The sequence below is a fragment of the Anguilla rostrata genome, chromosome 9 (genome assembly GCF_018555375.3).
Source record: "Anguilla rostrata isolate EN2019 chromosome 9, ASM1855537v3, whole genome shotgun sequence".
NCBI lineage: Eukaryota > Metazoa > Chordata > Actinopteri > Anguilliformes > Anguillidae > Anguilla > Anguilla rostrata.
In genome coordinates, this window is record NC_057941.1 from 17,680,053 (window position 1) to 17,697,253 (window position 17,201).

Here is a 17,201-nt window from a genome sequence, read left to right on the forward strand (position 1 = left end):
AATTTCTGTATTGTATTTGTGTTTGTACGAACTGGCTTATATATGAAGAAGATTACTGAGGATTAATTCATGTAACTATGTGGGGATACAAAGCTTCCAGTGAAGTGCTATATGAATTTATAGTTGTTCACTCACTTTTCTCTTTATCACACCATCCTGTCTGTGTACAAGGTGTACTGTTGCTCTTCAAAGGATCAATAATTATTACTGCACACTGTAAAGCATCACTATGGATAATATTTTCACTGATTAACTTGATTTGTTTTATCCTTTACAGCATAATGAAGATTTATGGCTGCCAGCACAAAAAGATTATAATTTTTTCCTTATAAATAACTGACCTTCTTCAGAAATTGGCTCTGTTAGGGCACAGCAAATGTATGACTGAGATTCTAGAAGTGGAGAGAGTGAGTTTTTGATTCTAGGACGGACATTTAGTTTCAGTTTGTGGACGGAGAGGAGAGTTTTCAAGAGATCTGGGAGAAGAGCAAGTGTGCAAGAGTTTGGAGAACGTCTGAGAGAGAAATGAAAAGGCGAAAGTGTCATCTGTCCTCAACTGAGGTCCTGCTCTCCATCCTCTTCCTTTTGCTGCTGGTTGTGTGCCTGGGTCTTATTGTCGTCACTTGGCTTGCCTTACACCCTGACAGTAAGACAAGACCACCATCCTCTTTCTCTGTCATTACTATTATTATGTATTGCTTTTCTTAATCCTTGTGTTCAGTTTGGGTCAAATTGACCTGTTTTAAAATTTCTAGTAAAAGAAGAATTACAATTTTGAGAAAGGTATTTCATAACCTGTGACTAAGCCAGTGTAAATTTGGTATTTGTTTTGTGTTTTTATTTGTTGTTCATCATGTTTGCTTTATGTCTTTTTTGCCAATATGTTGAATATAGGAAGATAAAGATGAAAAATAATTGAGATGGGCAGTTCAAGATAACACATATCAGTTGTTTACTGCTTGAAAAACTTGTTTCATTTTAAGTTACATTTAAGTTTACAGATAAACATGGTTTCATATAGTGGATTTGTGTAAATCACATCTTTATTCCAAAAAATGAATAATGCTTTCAGAAAGTCTTTCTTTGATCTATTATCTTTGATGGGTAAATGACCATTGCCATATATATTTCTTATATTGTTTAGAATTGAGATAAACATAGTATATGTTGATTATTTTGGGCATTATTTTTTTCTGTAATGCTTTAAAGTCTCAATAATATCCTGAGTATATTTGACCCAGGGTAACAGTTTCACAGGTGCTAGTAAGTAAATAGAAAACATGGGGTCAGTGTCTTTTCATTGGAGCTGTAAATATCTTCTTGCGTATTAGTTCCGCAAGTCAGTCTATCTGGGTCTGTTCTGTTATCTGGTTAATAATTTCTGTTTATGGGTCTGTTCTTTTATTTGTTTAACAATTTGTTCTTTCTGTCAGTATGAAAGATTTTCAGAGATGCAGTTATTGTTTATGCAATTATTTTTCTATAAGAAAAAAAAGTCATGAAAAGTCATGCATGGCCTTGTGGTCTGAGTTTTTGCGTGGCAGATGTCAGTCAAACATGAACACTGTTCCTGTGATCTGCAGCACAAAATGAGACAGAAGAGAATCTGAGTGGCAGGCTGGTCATTTCCCAGGGTCCCATGTTCACAGAGGAACTTCGCAACAAGTCGTCACTGAAGTTCAAAGCTTTGGCTTTTGATGTGGAGCGTCTGGTAAGAACATACAAGTCCTGGCCCCTTTTCACTTCCTTTTGACCACAGAAACCACTCCTCTACGTGCACTCGTCCAATGAACTCACCCATGTGCCAGTCATTACTTTCTACTCTGAGAAATAAAGGCACAGTGGAGCTACATTTTTGTTCTTCAGGGAACAAATTTGCCAAATGTACTATTTGGATACTAATAATTATCTTTTACAAGCAAAGCTGGTACAAGTGAATCATGCATTGCTGGCTAGGGGTGCAATACCTATGTGGTACCATCCATGTGATAAGTGTTTGTACCATCATAGGAATATTTTCATGCCCTTTTTTCTGAGAGTCTTTACAATACAAACTGTGTTCTACAGAAAAGTTTGCACCAATCAGTGGAGGGATACATCACTAGCTGATGACAACTGGTAACACCAGGCTCCTGGTGAGTAGAGGGTTACAGTTTGTAGTCCTAAAACCCAGAAGAGAGTTAGCAGTTTTGAGCCATGGGTTCCATCGGCAAATTTTCAAAGATTTTTTCCCATAGGGATTTTGATTTCTGTGGAAAATAAGGTCTGTGGTTAACATAAGCCAGAGAAAGTTTCACATTTTGTTTTGTGAGATAAATTACACACCCATTAATATTTCAACCGTGAATTTTGAAGATATTATGTGCTTTAAAACAGTAAGTTGCTAACTCGTAGCTTTACTGAAACTACAACAATGGTCGCATTCTACCAACCAACACTCAAGTTTCCATACTAGCTTGCCAGCATGCGATAATTGTTGCAGTTTAAATATAGCAACTTGTGAAAAACTTTTTTAAAAGCACATAATGGATTGGGCATTCACGGTTGAGATATTAATGGGTGTAATTTCTTATAAATTTCTTATAAAAAAGAATAAAATGTGAAACTCTCTTAGGCTTACGTTAACCACAGACCTTTTTTCTGCTTGAAATCAAAATCCCCACAAAAAGAAGGCGTTAAAAAATTTGCAGTGGGAACCCATGGTAGAAAAAATTTCTGGGTTGGCCTCCAAAAAGACATCAACACTGTAACACTCTATTTACCTTGGGGGTGTATATTCAGTGGCAACCATAGGAACCTTGAGCCCACATTACCTTGGTGGGACCAAGGTAATTATGTTGCGCTGAACTCCTGGTCATGGTCAGCTAATGAAATCGCTCAGTCTTATGGTGTCTAGGTCATAGTGCTCAGTCTGTACTCAGTGTAGTTGCGTTTACAGACAGTGCCACACAAAAGCCCACCTGCGCCCACCTGCCATTTTCCTCACTCTGTTCACTTTCCCTTTCACATCTGCCCATTCTGTCTTTCTCTGACTCTCTGTCCTTATGCTCTCCTCTCACTCATTCTCTCACTCCATCTTTGTCCTCTGTCTTTTTCCACAGCACTGACTGGTTGTTTCTTGTTTTCAGGTATCTGAGATTTATTCTAGGAGCTCACTAAGTGAAAAGTACAAGGCATGTACGGTGGTTAGCTTCAGGTGAGAAGGTTCTTTTTCTGAGTCTGGAATCTGGTACATCTGTTAAAACTGAAAATATCCTTTTTTTCCATTATTGACATACTTGGGGTCCTGCTTCTTTTGAATTATGAATTTTATTATTCATTCTTTTATTTTAGCTGAAAATGGCCAACATTTAAAATAAAGTACTAGGCATGGGTTTCATCTGCGTCATTTTGTGCTGAGGCCCTGGTTCTTGGTACTGTACAGTCATGGATCATGCAGTCAATGCCTAATTGGCCCAGGGATAGTTTTCAGTCGGTAGAGTATTCCCCACGTCAGGTCGATTCACTCTGGTCAGTCTGCCTGTGCCAGGTACTAGGCCTGCTGAAAAGAAGTTGGAGGATTCCTCTCCCAAATTATTGAGAGACATGGCAGCAATGGCTACACAAGTTGTACTTTTTAGTACATTAGTAAATGTACAATAGTTTATCGTGTTGACAGTTTTGCTTGTGAACATATTTACTAAAACCTTTAGGGTGCAAATACAGTTATGTAAAAATCTAATGTCCTTTGGTGTTCCTTGATGTATTGCAGCAGTGGAAGTGTGGTGGTGACCTTTGACCTCCACTTTGCTGTGCCAGTGGGTGCAGAGGCAGCACAACAAGAGTTAGTGGCTGGTGTGCAGGCCGGTGTAGGAACTCAGGGAGCTCTGGTCATTGATACTAAGAGCCTATTGATCACAGGTATGGGCCTCCAGCCCCACATGGGGGCACTGTCAGTGAAATGATTCATTCGTTATTAGGGAGGTACCTGAACACATTTTTTGTTAGTATTCTATGACAAATGATGTTTCTAATGAAAACACGTCAACAAATTAATGTATATTAATGGAAGGGGTATTTGTGTGATCTTATCACAGCTGTATGTGACTTTTCTGATGTGGAATACTTGTAAAATATATAATCACTTCCATGCAGCTGAAGGAAAACTGCCAACAGTCCAACCACCAATAACGACTCCCCTGTCCACTACAGTGCAGCCCACTGAGCCCACCACAACTACAGGTAGTGTCGCAGGCAGATTGAATGTTCTGTTTGACCGTGATGCTTTCCTACTGTGCCATGATACATCTGGGTGACTAGTCAGTGATTGTCCAAATGTCCCTTTGGATTTCTTAGCTCAGTCTGTTGCTGTGTCTTTTTTAGGGCAGTGTGCTTCTGGACAGATGATATGTGCTGATGGCCAAACATGCATTCCCAAAGAGATGTTCTGTGATGGAGTATATGACTGTCCCAATGGCTCAGACGAAAACGAGGATCTCTGTGGTGAATAACATATGATATTTTTGTGAGTAGTGTGCAAAAAAATATGACCTGCAGGTCAGGTTTATCCAATCTCCTGTCTCCATAGCGACAACCTGTGATGGAAAATTCCTGCTGCTTGGCCCGGCAGGCTCCTTCCACTCCAAAAACTTCCCACTGCCCTATGACAGTGATACAACCTGTCGCTGGGTCATACGGTAGAGTCATACTCCCTCAACCGTGCAGTTACTCATACACTTATCATGCAACTTCCCAAACTTAGAAACCGTTGGTTCTCACAAGCATGTCTAAATACTGCTGCCATTTATACACTGTTTATCACACTTAACACTACCTACTGTCCTGCTACTCCCACTCAACACAGCAACTGTTCAAACACTGCTCACACTCAATGCTGTCACTGCTGCATTTCACACATGATTTACACTCAACGCTGAGCAGTAACTGTAATGTAGGTTTCTTGCTAAATTAATTCTGACTGTACTTTTACTGTCCTCAGTGTACAAGATGGACATGCCATACATGTGGGCTTCCAGTCATTTGATACCGAACAGGATATGGATATTCTCAATGTCTATGAGGGCACAGGCAAAAGCAAAAACCTGACCAGTAAGTTGTAAACAGAGCACAGCTGTCTGCATTTCAATTGTTGGCAAGCTAATCTGAAGTCCTATTCTATGCAGAGGTCTTATTCCTATGTATCACCTTCCCTCTGAGGCGATGAACAAATCAAATTTGTTTCTGTGCAGCTTTTCTCCAGTCAGAACTCCCTCCTGTTGTGTGGACAGGGTGTGTTCTGAGTAATACTATTTACTGGAGACTTTATTACTGTTGAAAACCTACATCATTTCAGAATTCTGAAAACAAATGGTAAATTATCATTCATCACCAACTGCCAATATGATGCCCAGCATCTCCTGCCCCAAAAGTATGCACTGTGGGGGTTTACCAAATTAATTTCTGTCATGAATATACTGATTTGTGTATTATTTGATACGCCTTTATTTTAGCTACCCTGTCAGGTTCCTCCCCGGGATCTCTGTTGATTCTGTCCCATGAGGCCACGGTGGAGTTCCTCTCAGACTACAACAACAACCTAAACGGATTCAATGCCACCTATAGGGAGGAAAGCTTACGTAACCTAACCAGTGAGTCCTGTGTAGCATAATATCAACTGGTATTTCAGTTCATACAAAACTGTGGATATTTTAGAACTCCATTTGCCCCTATTTTAAGAGGGCCTAGCCAAACGTGCAGATGTATCTCCCTTCAGACCATTAACCCACTGAAAGTGTGCAGTAAATACTTACAAATGTTTGCCGCTGATGTAATGGTCGCTTTCTATCTCCTGCCAGATGCGGAGAAGGTGAATTGCTCTTTTGAGGACGGCCTGTGTTTCTGGCAGCAGGACCAAATGGAGGACGGGGATTGGCTGCGAGTCAATTTCCCCACATTCCCCCCTTTGACTGGGCCCAACTTTGACCACACCCTGGGGAACCAATCAGGTTGTTAAGACATAAAATAACTTTTAGAATGAGAGGTCTTTGGGTGAAGGAGTACTTTCTATCACTCTTGTCACCACTGGGTAGAGGGATTTTCTTTCTTTTAAAAAATTCTTTATCTCCTTTCTCCAAATTTGGCTTGCCTATTTGTATTCATATGCCTTTTTCATTGTTGCAACAGGCTCATAATATAATATAATCATGTCCTCCAAAGTGGCTTGTACTCTGCTAAGAATTAGCTAAAGCATTATTGCACTGTATGGTGCACTGTGAGCTGATGTCATTGTGACTTATGTATGTCATTATGTCATGTGATGATGTTTTAGGGTACTACATTGTTACCCCTGGAGGACCTGGTATGAGGACAAAGAGCTTTCGGATTTACAGTCTCCCTCTAGCTCATTCGGAAGAGCCAATGTGTCTGAGCTTCTGGTTGGTTTTCCTTGACTAATAAATAGGCATACCTACATTTTATAAGTTAACTAAAATAATATAACTAACATTGAAATCACATAGTGTGTTAGTGATGTTGCATTTCGAGGGCGAAGTTATTCAATACATTGATCAATGTGTCCTGTTTATATAACTAAAAGAAGCAAACATTCATGTTGTCTGATGCTCCAGGTATCACATGTATGGAGTGGATGTATGGTTGTTGAAGGTGTTTGTGGAAAAGCAGACCATAGTCACGGTGGTCTTCCAGAAAGAGGGGAATTATGGGGACCAATGGAATTATGGACAGGTCACTCTGAACGATACAGCGGACCTAACGGTCAGTGCTCCCAGAATCCGCTTCCGCAATGGGGAGGAGAGGGGTTCATAATAGGCCCGGGGTTTGAAACGGCCTTACAGATCTGCTTACTAGCTAAATTTCCATGACCTGCCTCTTAATTTTGAAATGAAGACCTTTTACAGTGAACTTTCATATTATGAAAATTAATTCTATGATTAGACTTTAAGGAACATGTACAGAGATATCAGTGATTCAATTAAAAGCAGAACTTACAGTGTACATTAATAAAGACATACACATATTGTGACAAAGACAAATTTTGGAATATTCTATCTGATCAGAACAGCTGATTCCTTACGTTTTCCAGGAGGGCTGTGTTACCTGGTAATTTACACCAGCATTACAGATTTACAACTGTATAGTACTGAGTTCAGCAGGCAAGCTTTGAACAGTGGTTGGCAAGCATACTAATATTTCCACAAAGGTTGTGCTTTTAATTTCTTGACAACACCTGCATAAAACATTGCATGGTGTTTTGCCTGATGCAGTGTGCTGCTTACCTGATCTCCTCCAGGTGGTTTTTGAGGCTCAGAAGAAAGGTGGGATGAGGAATGACATTGCCCTGGATGACATTAGCCTAACAAATGGTCGTTGCGTGGAAGGAGTCTATCCTGAGCCAACCCCTGTACCCACCCCGACAACTCCTCCACCCATTCCTCGTATGTTCTGCTTACACAACCCTACCACCCTGTTGTCCTGATGCACAAGCACTGCAAGTCAGCACCTCTTTGTCACAACCTCCTGACCTGTTCTCTATGCATCGCACCATCAGAACCAAATTCATAAAACTGACATGACCTTCCTGTCAGTTCATACATCCCCCATTTTAGTCCCTTTACCATATTGATGTCCCATTTTCCTTCCCATAAATACATTATGACTTTGCCAACCTCTTCCTTCGTTTTTCATACTGTATGTTTTATTAATTTTTATCTTTGTATTTTATTTAGTCTTGCTTTATATCTGTGGAAGACTTTGGGTTGCATTTTAAATAAAAATACTATACAAATAGTTATGCTCCATAATATGTATGTGGCACAACCTTCTCAGGACCCTTTTCCCCACCCACAGCTACAGACCCTCTATGCCAGTGGTGTCAAACTCATGCCATGGAGGGCCGTATGTATGCAGGTTTTCATTCCAACCAATGCTGCCTTAATTGAGTCCAATTACTCATTCAGCCATATGCGTTTAACTGCATTGAAGCACAGAATATAAGAACATTTTTATTTAGACAATGCGGGTCACCATAGACATCGGGTCACCATTGTGCACAAACCTGCATCCCTAATTCAGCAAATAATTTAACTAATTATATAATCAAGATCTGAGGCTGGAATGAAAACCTGCATACACACGGCCCTCCATGGCACGAGTTTGACACCACTGCTCTATGCTCTATACCCAGCTGATTCTTACCCTATCATCTCATCCTTACCATATATGTGAATATGTGGATTGTAGATGAGTGTCTGATTTGTAATGTATTCCTTCTGCTCTCTTAGCGGACTGCGGCGGACCATTTGACCTTTGGGAGCCAAATTCCACCTTCAGCTCCCCAAATTACCCAAACTCTTATGGATATGGCTCATCCTGTGAGTGCCTTTCTCTCTCGCATAGTCCTGTCTTCTGCAGGTCATCAAGACTTCATGGATGAACTTGGATGAAATGAACTGAATGAACTTAGATGAAAAATGATGGATGAATGATGGATGAATTTGGATGACAAAAATGTCAGCTCACTTGAAATTAATGACAGAAACATTGTAGTAAAATGCAGTGCAACAAGTCCTGTGTGTGAAATTCACAATACCTCATCTCTTTTGTTTTTGTGGGAGGACACCCAGTAGTGCTGAAAAATATCGATATATTTTATGTTCAATGTTGTGCACAGTACAGCAATGACCAGGGTATGAGCCTGTGCTTTACATGTTGCATGTAATTTGTGTATGCTTTGGACAAATACTGTAGGTGTGTGGACTCTCCACGGAGGGGAAGGCAATAATATCCAGCTGCACTTCTTGGATTTTGATGTGGAAGCTACATTTGACATGGTTGAGGTTCGAGATGGACCTGAAGGAAGATCGAAATTGCTTGGTAAATCCCCATTACAGTTCATCCATTCCATTAACAACTCTGGCTGTGTCATTGGTCACTCATATTCAAACTATTTGACTGTATTAGGTCACATTGTTTTGGCCATTTATACCCCCACAACTCTGTCTCCTCTCTTAACTAAACCTCCATCGTGCAGCAAAACATACGCCTACTGCATCACCTAAGCACCTCTCCAAAATTGCTTCTCCTACTTACTTCCCTACCTTTGACATGTGACTGTTTCCACATCAGGTGTCTTCACTGGACGTGATGCATCAATTGCAGATGTGTTCTCCACAACCAATCAGATGACCGTTTTGTTCTTCACGGACAGCTCAGGATATGGCAGGGGATTTCATGCAAATTTCACCTCTGGCTTTGGGCTTGGTCAGCCTGGTAAGGATTGGCACTAACTATGTTCAAATGAACTAAAAACTTGAAAAAAACTTGAAGGAAATTTGAAAATGCTGTTTGCGTGTGTTTATGTGTGAATTTGTGAATGCTGCATGAAGTATAACCTTATGATGTGATACTCATTTCACCAGAGCCCTGTACTGTTGGACTTTATCAGTGCCGTTCTGGAACTTGTATTTCCAACACTAGTGTTTGTGACAGTCACCCAGATTGCTCCGATGCCTCAGATGAAGCTGAATGCGGTGAGTGGACGTCATCTCACACACTCATAGAGCAGAGTGGACATCACCTCACACACTCATAGAGCAGAGTGGACATCACCTCACACACTCATAGAGCAGAGTGGACATCATCTCACACACTCATAGAGCAGAGTGGACATCACCTCACACACTCATAGAGCAGAGTGGACATCACCTCACACACTCATAGAGCAGAGTGGACATCATCTCACACACTCACAGAGCAGAGTGGACATCATCTCTCACAGTCTTTAAGAATCTCTTTATTGTATTCGGTGCATAATATATATTAACCATATGATCTCATATACTGCTTCTGCTCCAGTATTTTCTCTAAAGGGAACTACATGTACTCAGAGATGTGTTTTTCTAAGCTGTGATGAAGCACTTACAGGAGAATGTCTTTAAACTGTCATGAGAATAACATAAACATTATCTGAATAAGTCATATAGCATAGAAAGCAATAAGCCCATAAAATATTAATTTTAGGTAGCGTACAAGCTAGCTAAGTTGTTATACATATAGTGTTGCTGCTTTTATTTAAGAATAAAAAAATCTTCAAACTTTCCTCTTGTTTTTGTAGTCAGCTAAAGTTAGTGAGTAACAATGTATAAGATGAGCTGGGCAGTCAAACTGTAGTTACTTTCACATGAAACAGACCAAATGTACGGCCTGTATATATGGACAGGTAGGATATTTTAAACTTCCGAACAGGTTTCCCAGATAATGTATACATCCTGAGGCTCAGCTCTAAATATTGGCCTGTGTTCATACAAAATTCAAACTTCTCTTTAACTTCATCAGATGTGTAGGCTATGCCTGGGGTTTGTCTATATTGGGGGCTTGTGCTTTTATGCCATGCAAATAATAAAGATCACATACTCCATTCATCAATGTATGACATATATAAACAAATATACATGTTATATTATGCATTTTCAAAGCATGCAGTGCATGGCTGGATAGCAAGATTCATGATAATAACAAACACTGTGGTGTTCTATGTCACAGTGAACCTCCAGTCATGGAATGGAACAATCAATCAGCTGCAGCTCCAGGTTCAGAACTCATGGTACACTGTGTGTGCTGATAACTGGACACCACAGCTCTCCAGATTCCTGTGCAATTATCTGGGTTTTCGGTGAGTCACAGCTGGTCTAAATGGAATCATAGTTGTGTCATGGGCTGCGTCCCAAATCACTCCCTATTCCCTATATAGTGCACTACTTTTGGCATCAGCCATTTTGTAGTGTGTCCCATCTGAGAAACAAAATTGTAGCACACTATATAGTGAACTACTTTCCCCCCACAATGCACTACAAAATGTAGGGTGCCAAGTGTAACGTTAACGGTTTTTCTCCGGAGAGCTGCTTGCTAGCTAAGAAGCTAGCTAATCTCGGTAGCAATGCAACTCAAACAAAACATCATTTTCGGTCCCTGATAAAAGATTTTTGAACAGTATATTGCTATACATTTAGTCGCTGCCAATATTAATGAATATTTAACCGATAATTTCATATACACACGTAAAGATTATGTTCAAAAAATAATTTATCAGGGACCAAAGACAACGTCGCTTTCTCACCACATCAATAACGAACGCAATTTCCGTTATTGTGCGACAGATACTCAAAAGATAGTAGCAGCGCAGGGTGATGACAACAGTGTCGCAAAGCAAACGTTCGTTCTGCCGCTCACTCCCTATGTAGTGTGCTACATATTTCCCACTATATAGGGAATAGTGAATGAGTGAACAAGTGAGTCATTTGGGACGCAGCCATGGTCTCGTGAGGCTTACAGTATAGCTGTGTCATGGTCTAGTGAGAGTTATAGCTGATGGTCTAGTGAATGTCACAGCTGTGCTTTGGTAATTGTGAGAGTCATAGTTGTGTCATGGTCTTTTGAGTGTCACTGAGAGTATCATTCAATATGTTCAATGTTATTGCGCGTGTGTTGTGTGTATGTTTCAGGGCAGGAAATGCTTCTGTGGTGCCCCCCTCTGAAAGAAATGGTTCCTTCATCACTTTGATTCCCTTGCCCAATGGCACTCTGGATATCAAACCAAGGTAGAGTTACAAACAAAAAGTACCAATAATTGAATATTGTACCCTATCACACCCTGACACATAAACCATTATATTTGGGAAAGATTGACAGTGAGTTTGCACAGGACCACTAGTAGCTCCTTGTACAACTATGTAGGTTCTGTGCACTTGTAGTCTTTGTATCCTTGCTCTACTTAAGATTTTAAATTGCTGTACATTATGTCAGTATCACTCAGTAAAACATGTTAATTAAATGTTTTGTTACTACACACAATGCTTCTTCATCAGGACAGCGTAATAATGGATATGATCTAAGAAATATGAAAATACCATGATAAATCAGTGGTTGCGTTAACATAGGATTGTGCATTTTTTAAGCCAAAATACAGGAAAAAATGCACTGCATTCTATAAATGCAGATATTCCACTGTCTTTTTAAAGATTACAACAAGCAATGACCCAGATTTCAAACACAACAAAATGATTACTCCTGTTTCTTTGAGCTAATAGTCTTTTGGTGTCTGATATTCTGATAGCTGTTGGTAGTACTGCAAGATTCAAAGAGAAAATGCTTTGCGTTTGAATGAATTAAAAGTCAAAAACGAGATGTCACACTTTAGCTAGCTTGCTCAACATGATTAAATGAAAACAGAAATTGCTCCTAAGATTTATCATTATCAGTTGTACAATAAAAATTTGTTTTGATCAGAACACCAAAACATTTGTATCTTATTTAATTCTGCCAATCCCTACTATTTCATCCCGCTTCTATTACAGTTGTCATAATAAAATTATGTACAACATGTAGTTATTGTGTTATTATTGTGAGTTGGAATATTATGGTAAAATAGCCATTTTTATCAGAACGCAAGTGAATTAGAGTAAAACACAGATTTCAAAATGTCCTGCTTTCCAAAAACACAGCATTCCATGGGCTAGCACAACCACTGTAAATGTATTTCATGTCTGCTTTATTTATTGTTTTCAGTGATGTATGTGCTGGTGGGATGGTTGTATCTCTACGCTGTAACAACAAGCGTGAGTATGAAGTTATTTTTTTGTTCCCATTAACCAGACACATATACGCATGTACACACAGCCACACACCCACCTACAACCACCCATAACCACATGCACATATGCCCGCACACACACTCACCCACAACCACACACATTCGCATGCATGCACAAGCACAAGCATCTGCCCACAAGCACACATGCATACGCAAGCAAGCACACACACACGTAAGGACATACATGCATACCTACAACCCACATGCATACACACGTGTGCACGCACGTACAAACACACACACACACACACACACACTCATGCAGTTCCCTACCTTTCTTCCAACACTGAACACATACTAAGATGGCATCTGTGTGCCATAGCCTGTGGCATTCGAATGGTCCAACAGCCAGGAGAAAGAGGGATGGAAAGGAGAGAGAGAAGTGAAGCCGATGAGGAGGAGGAAGAAGATAATAGCAGCAGAGTGGTCGGAGGCACTGATGCAAAGGAAGGGGCCTGGCCATGGACGGTCTCTCTGCACTGGAAAGGGCGTCATGTCTGTGGAGCCTCACTGATTGACAGGGAGTGGCTGATCTCTGCTGCACACTGTGTCTATGGGTATGGCACCTTCCTCCTTTCTGGCCATTCTTGCCATTACCTTGATTTCACCTGTGTCTCACCTGCATGTATGTTTAATATCTGGTGAAGCCATTTGTGCTGGTCTCACCTGTCTGTGTTTCAGTCACCTGTATACATAATTGTTTCTGTGTATCAACTGTCAAATGTATGTATGTATCTGTGTCTGTTTCCCTGGATAATCCAGGAAGTGTTTCTCTGCAGTAAAATTAATTTGCCCCCTCCCCCCTTCTTTTCTGACCCTGCAGGAAGAACATGCACCTCTCTAACTGGAAGGCCTTGCTGGGCCTGCACCGACAGGGTGGTCCACAGTCCCTGTACACAGAGACCAGACAGGTTGACCGCATCATCTTCAACAATATCTACAACAGGAGGACCAAGGATGGTGACATTGCTATGATGCACCTGGAGACACCGGTCAACTTCACAGGTGTGCCCACAACATACAGCATGTGGCACTTGAGTGAATGAGTATGTGTGTGCACAACTACTGTGTGTGTTTTGGATCTGAGTGTTGAATAATCCCATCCATGATTAATTGAGAGATTCATTTCTCTTCATACAATGGGCTACATTTATTACTGTATTAAAGGCACAGTAAGATTAAAAGAGTTAAGGGAAGGAGCAGGTCATATTGGGATGGGAATGTTTTCAACCTTGCTGAAGAAGTCTTAAGTCATTTACTGTCCGGTCATCTTCCCATCACTGTGCAGAATAGACATCCTGTAATCATTCTGTCTCACAGATTCTCTTCCACACTAACAACACCCATCTTTTTCAGTACTCGCTCCAAACAGACTTTATCTTTTGTTCATCTATTTTTTCACCTCTTAACCAAATATGCACCCGTCTCTTTCACTGTATCTGCTCCATCTAGACTACATCCAGCCCATCTGTCTCCCAGACAATGATGAACAGTTTGAACCAGGCAGGAAATGTTTCATTGCAGGCTGGGGAAGAGTGGCTGAGCAAGGCAAGTTGCTCTCGGCAATCGAACACAATTAACACAAAGCTGAATGCAGGCTCCTCATTTGGTTAAGGCACCATGTTGTGGTGCATGGATGATCCTCATGGTCTCAAATAGAATCTGGACTGTACTGGTGCCGGTGTCTGATAACTCCATAAGGCAATGCGCAATTGGCTATAGCTTTACCTAAGGTGTTCATCACTATCTAGTGACCACCACTGGTCAATCAGGCACCCATGGACTGCATGTGAAAGCCACATGTGGAAGGTCTTCCTCTGACTCCACTTTGTGCAAGCTTAGCTGGAGTACATGGTGTGAAAAAAGCAGCTCATGAAACCATGTGTTTCTCTTGTCTCTCCTGGCCTTAGGTTCAGTGGCAGGCGTACTGCAGGAAGCAGCCATACCCCTTTTGAGTCAGGCCGTGTGCAAGAAGCAGCTGCCTGAGTACAACATCACTGCCAGGATGGTCTGTGCTGGGTACCCTGAAGGGGGCATTGACTCCTGTCAGGTGGGACCAACACTCTGTTCACCCTACCAGCACCTTTCACAATCTCAAACTCACCCCTCCATCTGTCATAATCTCAAACTTATCCTCCCACCTGTCACAATCTCAAAATTATCCTCTCACCTGTCACAATCTCAAACTCACCCCTCCACCTGTCACAATCTCAAACTCACCCCTCCACCTGTCACAATCTCAAATTCACCCCTCCACCTGTCACAATCTTAAACTCACTTCTCCACCTGTCACAATCTCAAATTCACTCCTCCACCAGTCACAATCTCAAACTCACCCCTCCACCTTTCACAATCTCAAATTCACTCCTCCACCAGTCACATTCTCAAACTTACCCCCCCACCTGTCATAATCTCAAATTCACCCCTCCACCTGTCACAATCTCAAATTCACCTCTCCACCTGTCACAATCTTATACTCACTTCTCCACCTGTCACAATCTCAAATTCACTCCTCCACCAGTCACATTCTCAAATTCACCCCTCCACCTGTCACAATCTCAGACTCACCCCTCCACCTTTCATTATCTCACCCTCCTTTGACACTCTAAAACTCTCCATGTCTTATTTGTTGAGAATGTTGATGTACATGTTTTTACAGCATATTATGCATGAATGTGTATTTTAATGCCTGTGTATTTGTATGTATGAATACTTGGACACATACTTGAATACTTGTCTGTTACTGCTGTTGTGTTGCATTTCAGGGAGACTCAGGAGGTCCCCTCATGTGCTACCAAGATGGACACTGGATGCTGGCAGGGGTGACTTCATTTGGAGTGGGATGTGGCCGCCCCCAGAGGCCTGGGGTGTATGCTCTAGTTTCTGAGTTCACCGACTGGGTTGCAGAGGTCCGACGCTTTTCCTGAAACTGAAACAGACGCACCTCCTGACAGGTGAATTGGCAAAGACAATTGGCAATCAAATGAAATATTTGTAACATAAACATAAATAGTGATATTATGAAAAATGACATTTAATATGGATACTAGAGACTGAATTACGTCACAAAATTATTGTGGCCAATCATAATCAACAACTGTTGGCTGAAGTTAATTCATACATTAGCTCAATCATTCACTCCACCTTTAAAGACTGCATCTAATATTGTAAAACTAATTCACAAAAAACTGATGAACTCTGGCAATCATGTAGGCTTCACAAGCAGTGAGGTGAAAATCCATGGTAAACACAGACTTGTAAAAGAAGAGGTCAGAAGATCAGTATCAAATAACGGATTTTTTTCAGCAAAAACTATATCTATAGCAGAATTAGATTAACTGATATAGTTTAGAATATATAGTTTATATTTTAGAATTAAAATTATATTTCACCTGCATTTATATGTAATATTTGTCACAGTTTTTTTTCTTGTCTCTTCATGTGCATCACAGGGTCCTTCTTACATATTGGTTCAGGTACTTCATTATTAATAAGTTATCTTGAATTTAGTCTTTTTTTATATGGATATAGCATGTCTAGACTAGTTAAATGTATGTACATCCTTTTTTTGTCTTAATGATCCAGTTTTGCTTGTAATAAAAGCACAATCTCATTAATTTCTATATCACATATGACTGTTTTTGAAGACTTTTGTTATTCAATCCTCAGTACATACATGATATTACAATCACTTAGCAGATGCTCTTATACAGAACAATTTAAAAAGTGGAGAACATCAGTCATAGGGCCATATTTACCAAGCATGCCACAAATGACTGTCAGTGCCGCAGAATTATGAGTCGCATGCTTTAAATTTAGCGGGGTATTTAAGACTGGTTATGAAAATTTGAGCACAGCCGCAGCGAGTTCATTTAAATACACTGCCGGTATTTAAGCCTTGCTTATGGCTGGAAAGCAACACTGTTGTAGGGTCTACCGCTCCATTGCTGCTGAAGTCGGGTTTTGGACAGGTGTCAGGATCCATGGATGCCATGGACAGGCACTGTCACATTAAAAGTTTGACATGTCTCATCAGTAAAAACCTCAGAACACATTTTTCATATTTCAAAATCTGTTTAATTCCGTACCTAATACCCAACCGTCTCCAGGGTCACCGTCACTCAACTTCTCGAACAGGCAACTGTTCCTAACTCCACCATATCATGAATGTAATTGAAACGGCTAATGACTACTGATATAGCAAAGCTAAATATTTTCTGAATAAATGAGCAAAATCTGAAAACTTAAATGGAACTCTCTCATACTCTAACACGCTGGCAATGTCTCCTCTTATGAACGGCCTTTCTGATCTTGTGCATGTTTCAGGAAGTTTCTGCTTTTCGCAGATGTAAAAAAAACAACAACAAAAAAAACAAATGAAACTACCTAAGCTGCGAGGGCCACCAGCCATGATAAATCACCTGTGGTAGGTCACTGTGCTTAACTTTCCATTCTCCCCTCTCATATTTTTACGATCTACCTTCAGAACTCCCTAAAATACATATGCATTAACACAAATATGCAACTTTTAGGGATGCAGACATAGTGAAGAGGT

General features: G+C 40.6%; 1 protein-coding gene across 1 annotated transcript; it reads left to right on the top strand.

Moving 5' to 3' along the window:
• The first annotated feature begins 283 nt into the window (after positions 1 to 283).
• tmprss15 (transmembrane serine protease 15) lies at positions 284 to 16,895 on the top strand. The gene is made up of 25 exons (XM_064350764.1): positions 284 to 646; positions 1,584 to 1,711; positions 3,129 to 3,196; positions 3,752 to 3,900; positions 4,135 to 4,221; positions 4,363 to 4,482; positions 4,568 to 4,676; positions 4,979 to 5,088; positions 5,490 to 5,627; positions 5,835 to 5,984; positions 6,308 to 6,413; positions 6,606 to 6,753; positions 7,289 to 7,433; positions 8,280 to 8,369; positions 8,746 to 8,871; positions 9,124 to 9,267; positions 9,417 to 9,527; positions 10,540 to 10,669; positions 11,499 to 11,594; positions 12,562 to 12,611; positions 12,969 to 13,203; positions 13,470 to 13,651; positions 14,099 to 14,194; positions 14,557 to 14,696; positions 15,412 to 16,895. The coding sequence occupies exons 1-25, from the start codon at positions 526 to 528 to the stop codon at positions 15,571 to 15,573; spliced, it is 3,141 nt and encodes a 1,046-aa protein (XP_064206834.1). The 5' UTR covers positions 284 to 525; the 3' UTR covers positions 15,574 to 16,895.
• Positions 16,896 to 17,201: the final 306 nt, after the last annotated feature.

Coding starts and splice junctions, on each gene's coding strand:
- tmprss15 (XM_064350764.1), top strand. CDS start 526: ATGAAAAGGCGAAAGTGTCATCTGTCCTCAACTGAGGTCCTGCTCTCC. Junction 5,628..5,834: donor AAGCTTACGTAACCTAACCA/GTGAGTCCTGTG, acceptor ATCTCCTGCCAG/ATGCGGAGAAGGTGAATTGC. Junction 10,670..11,498: donor TGCAATTATCTGGGTTTTCG/GTGAGTCACAGC, acceptor TGTATGTTTCAG/GGCAGGAAATGCTTCTGTGG.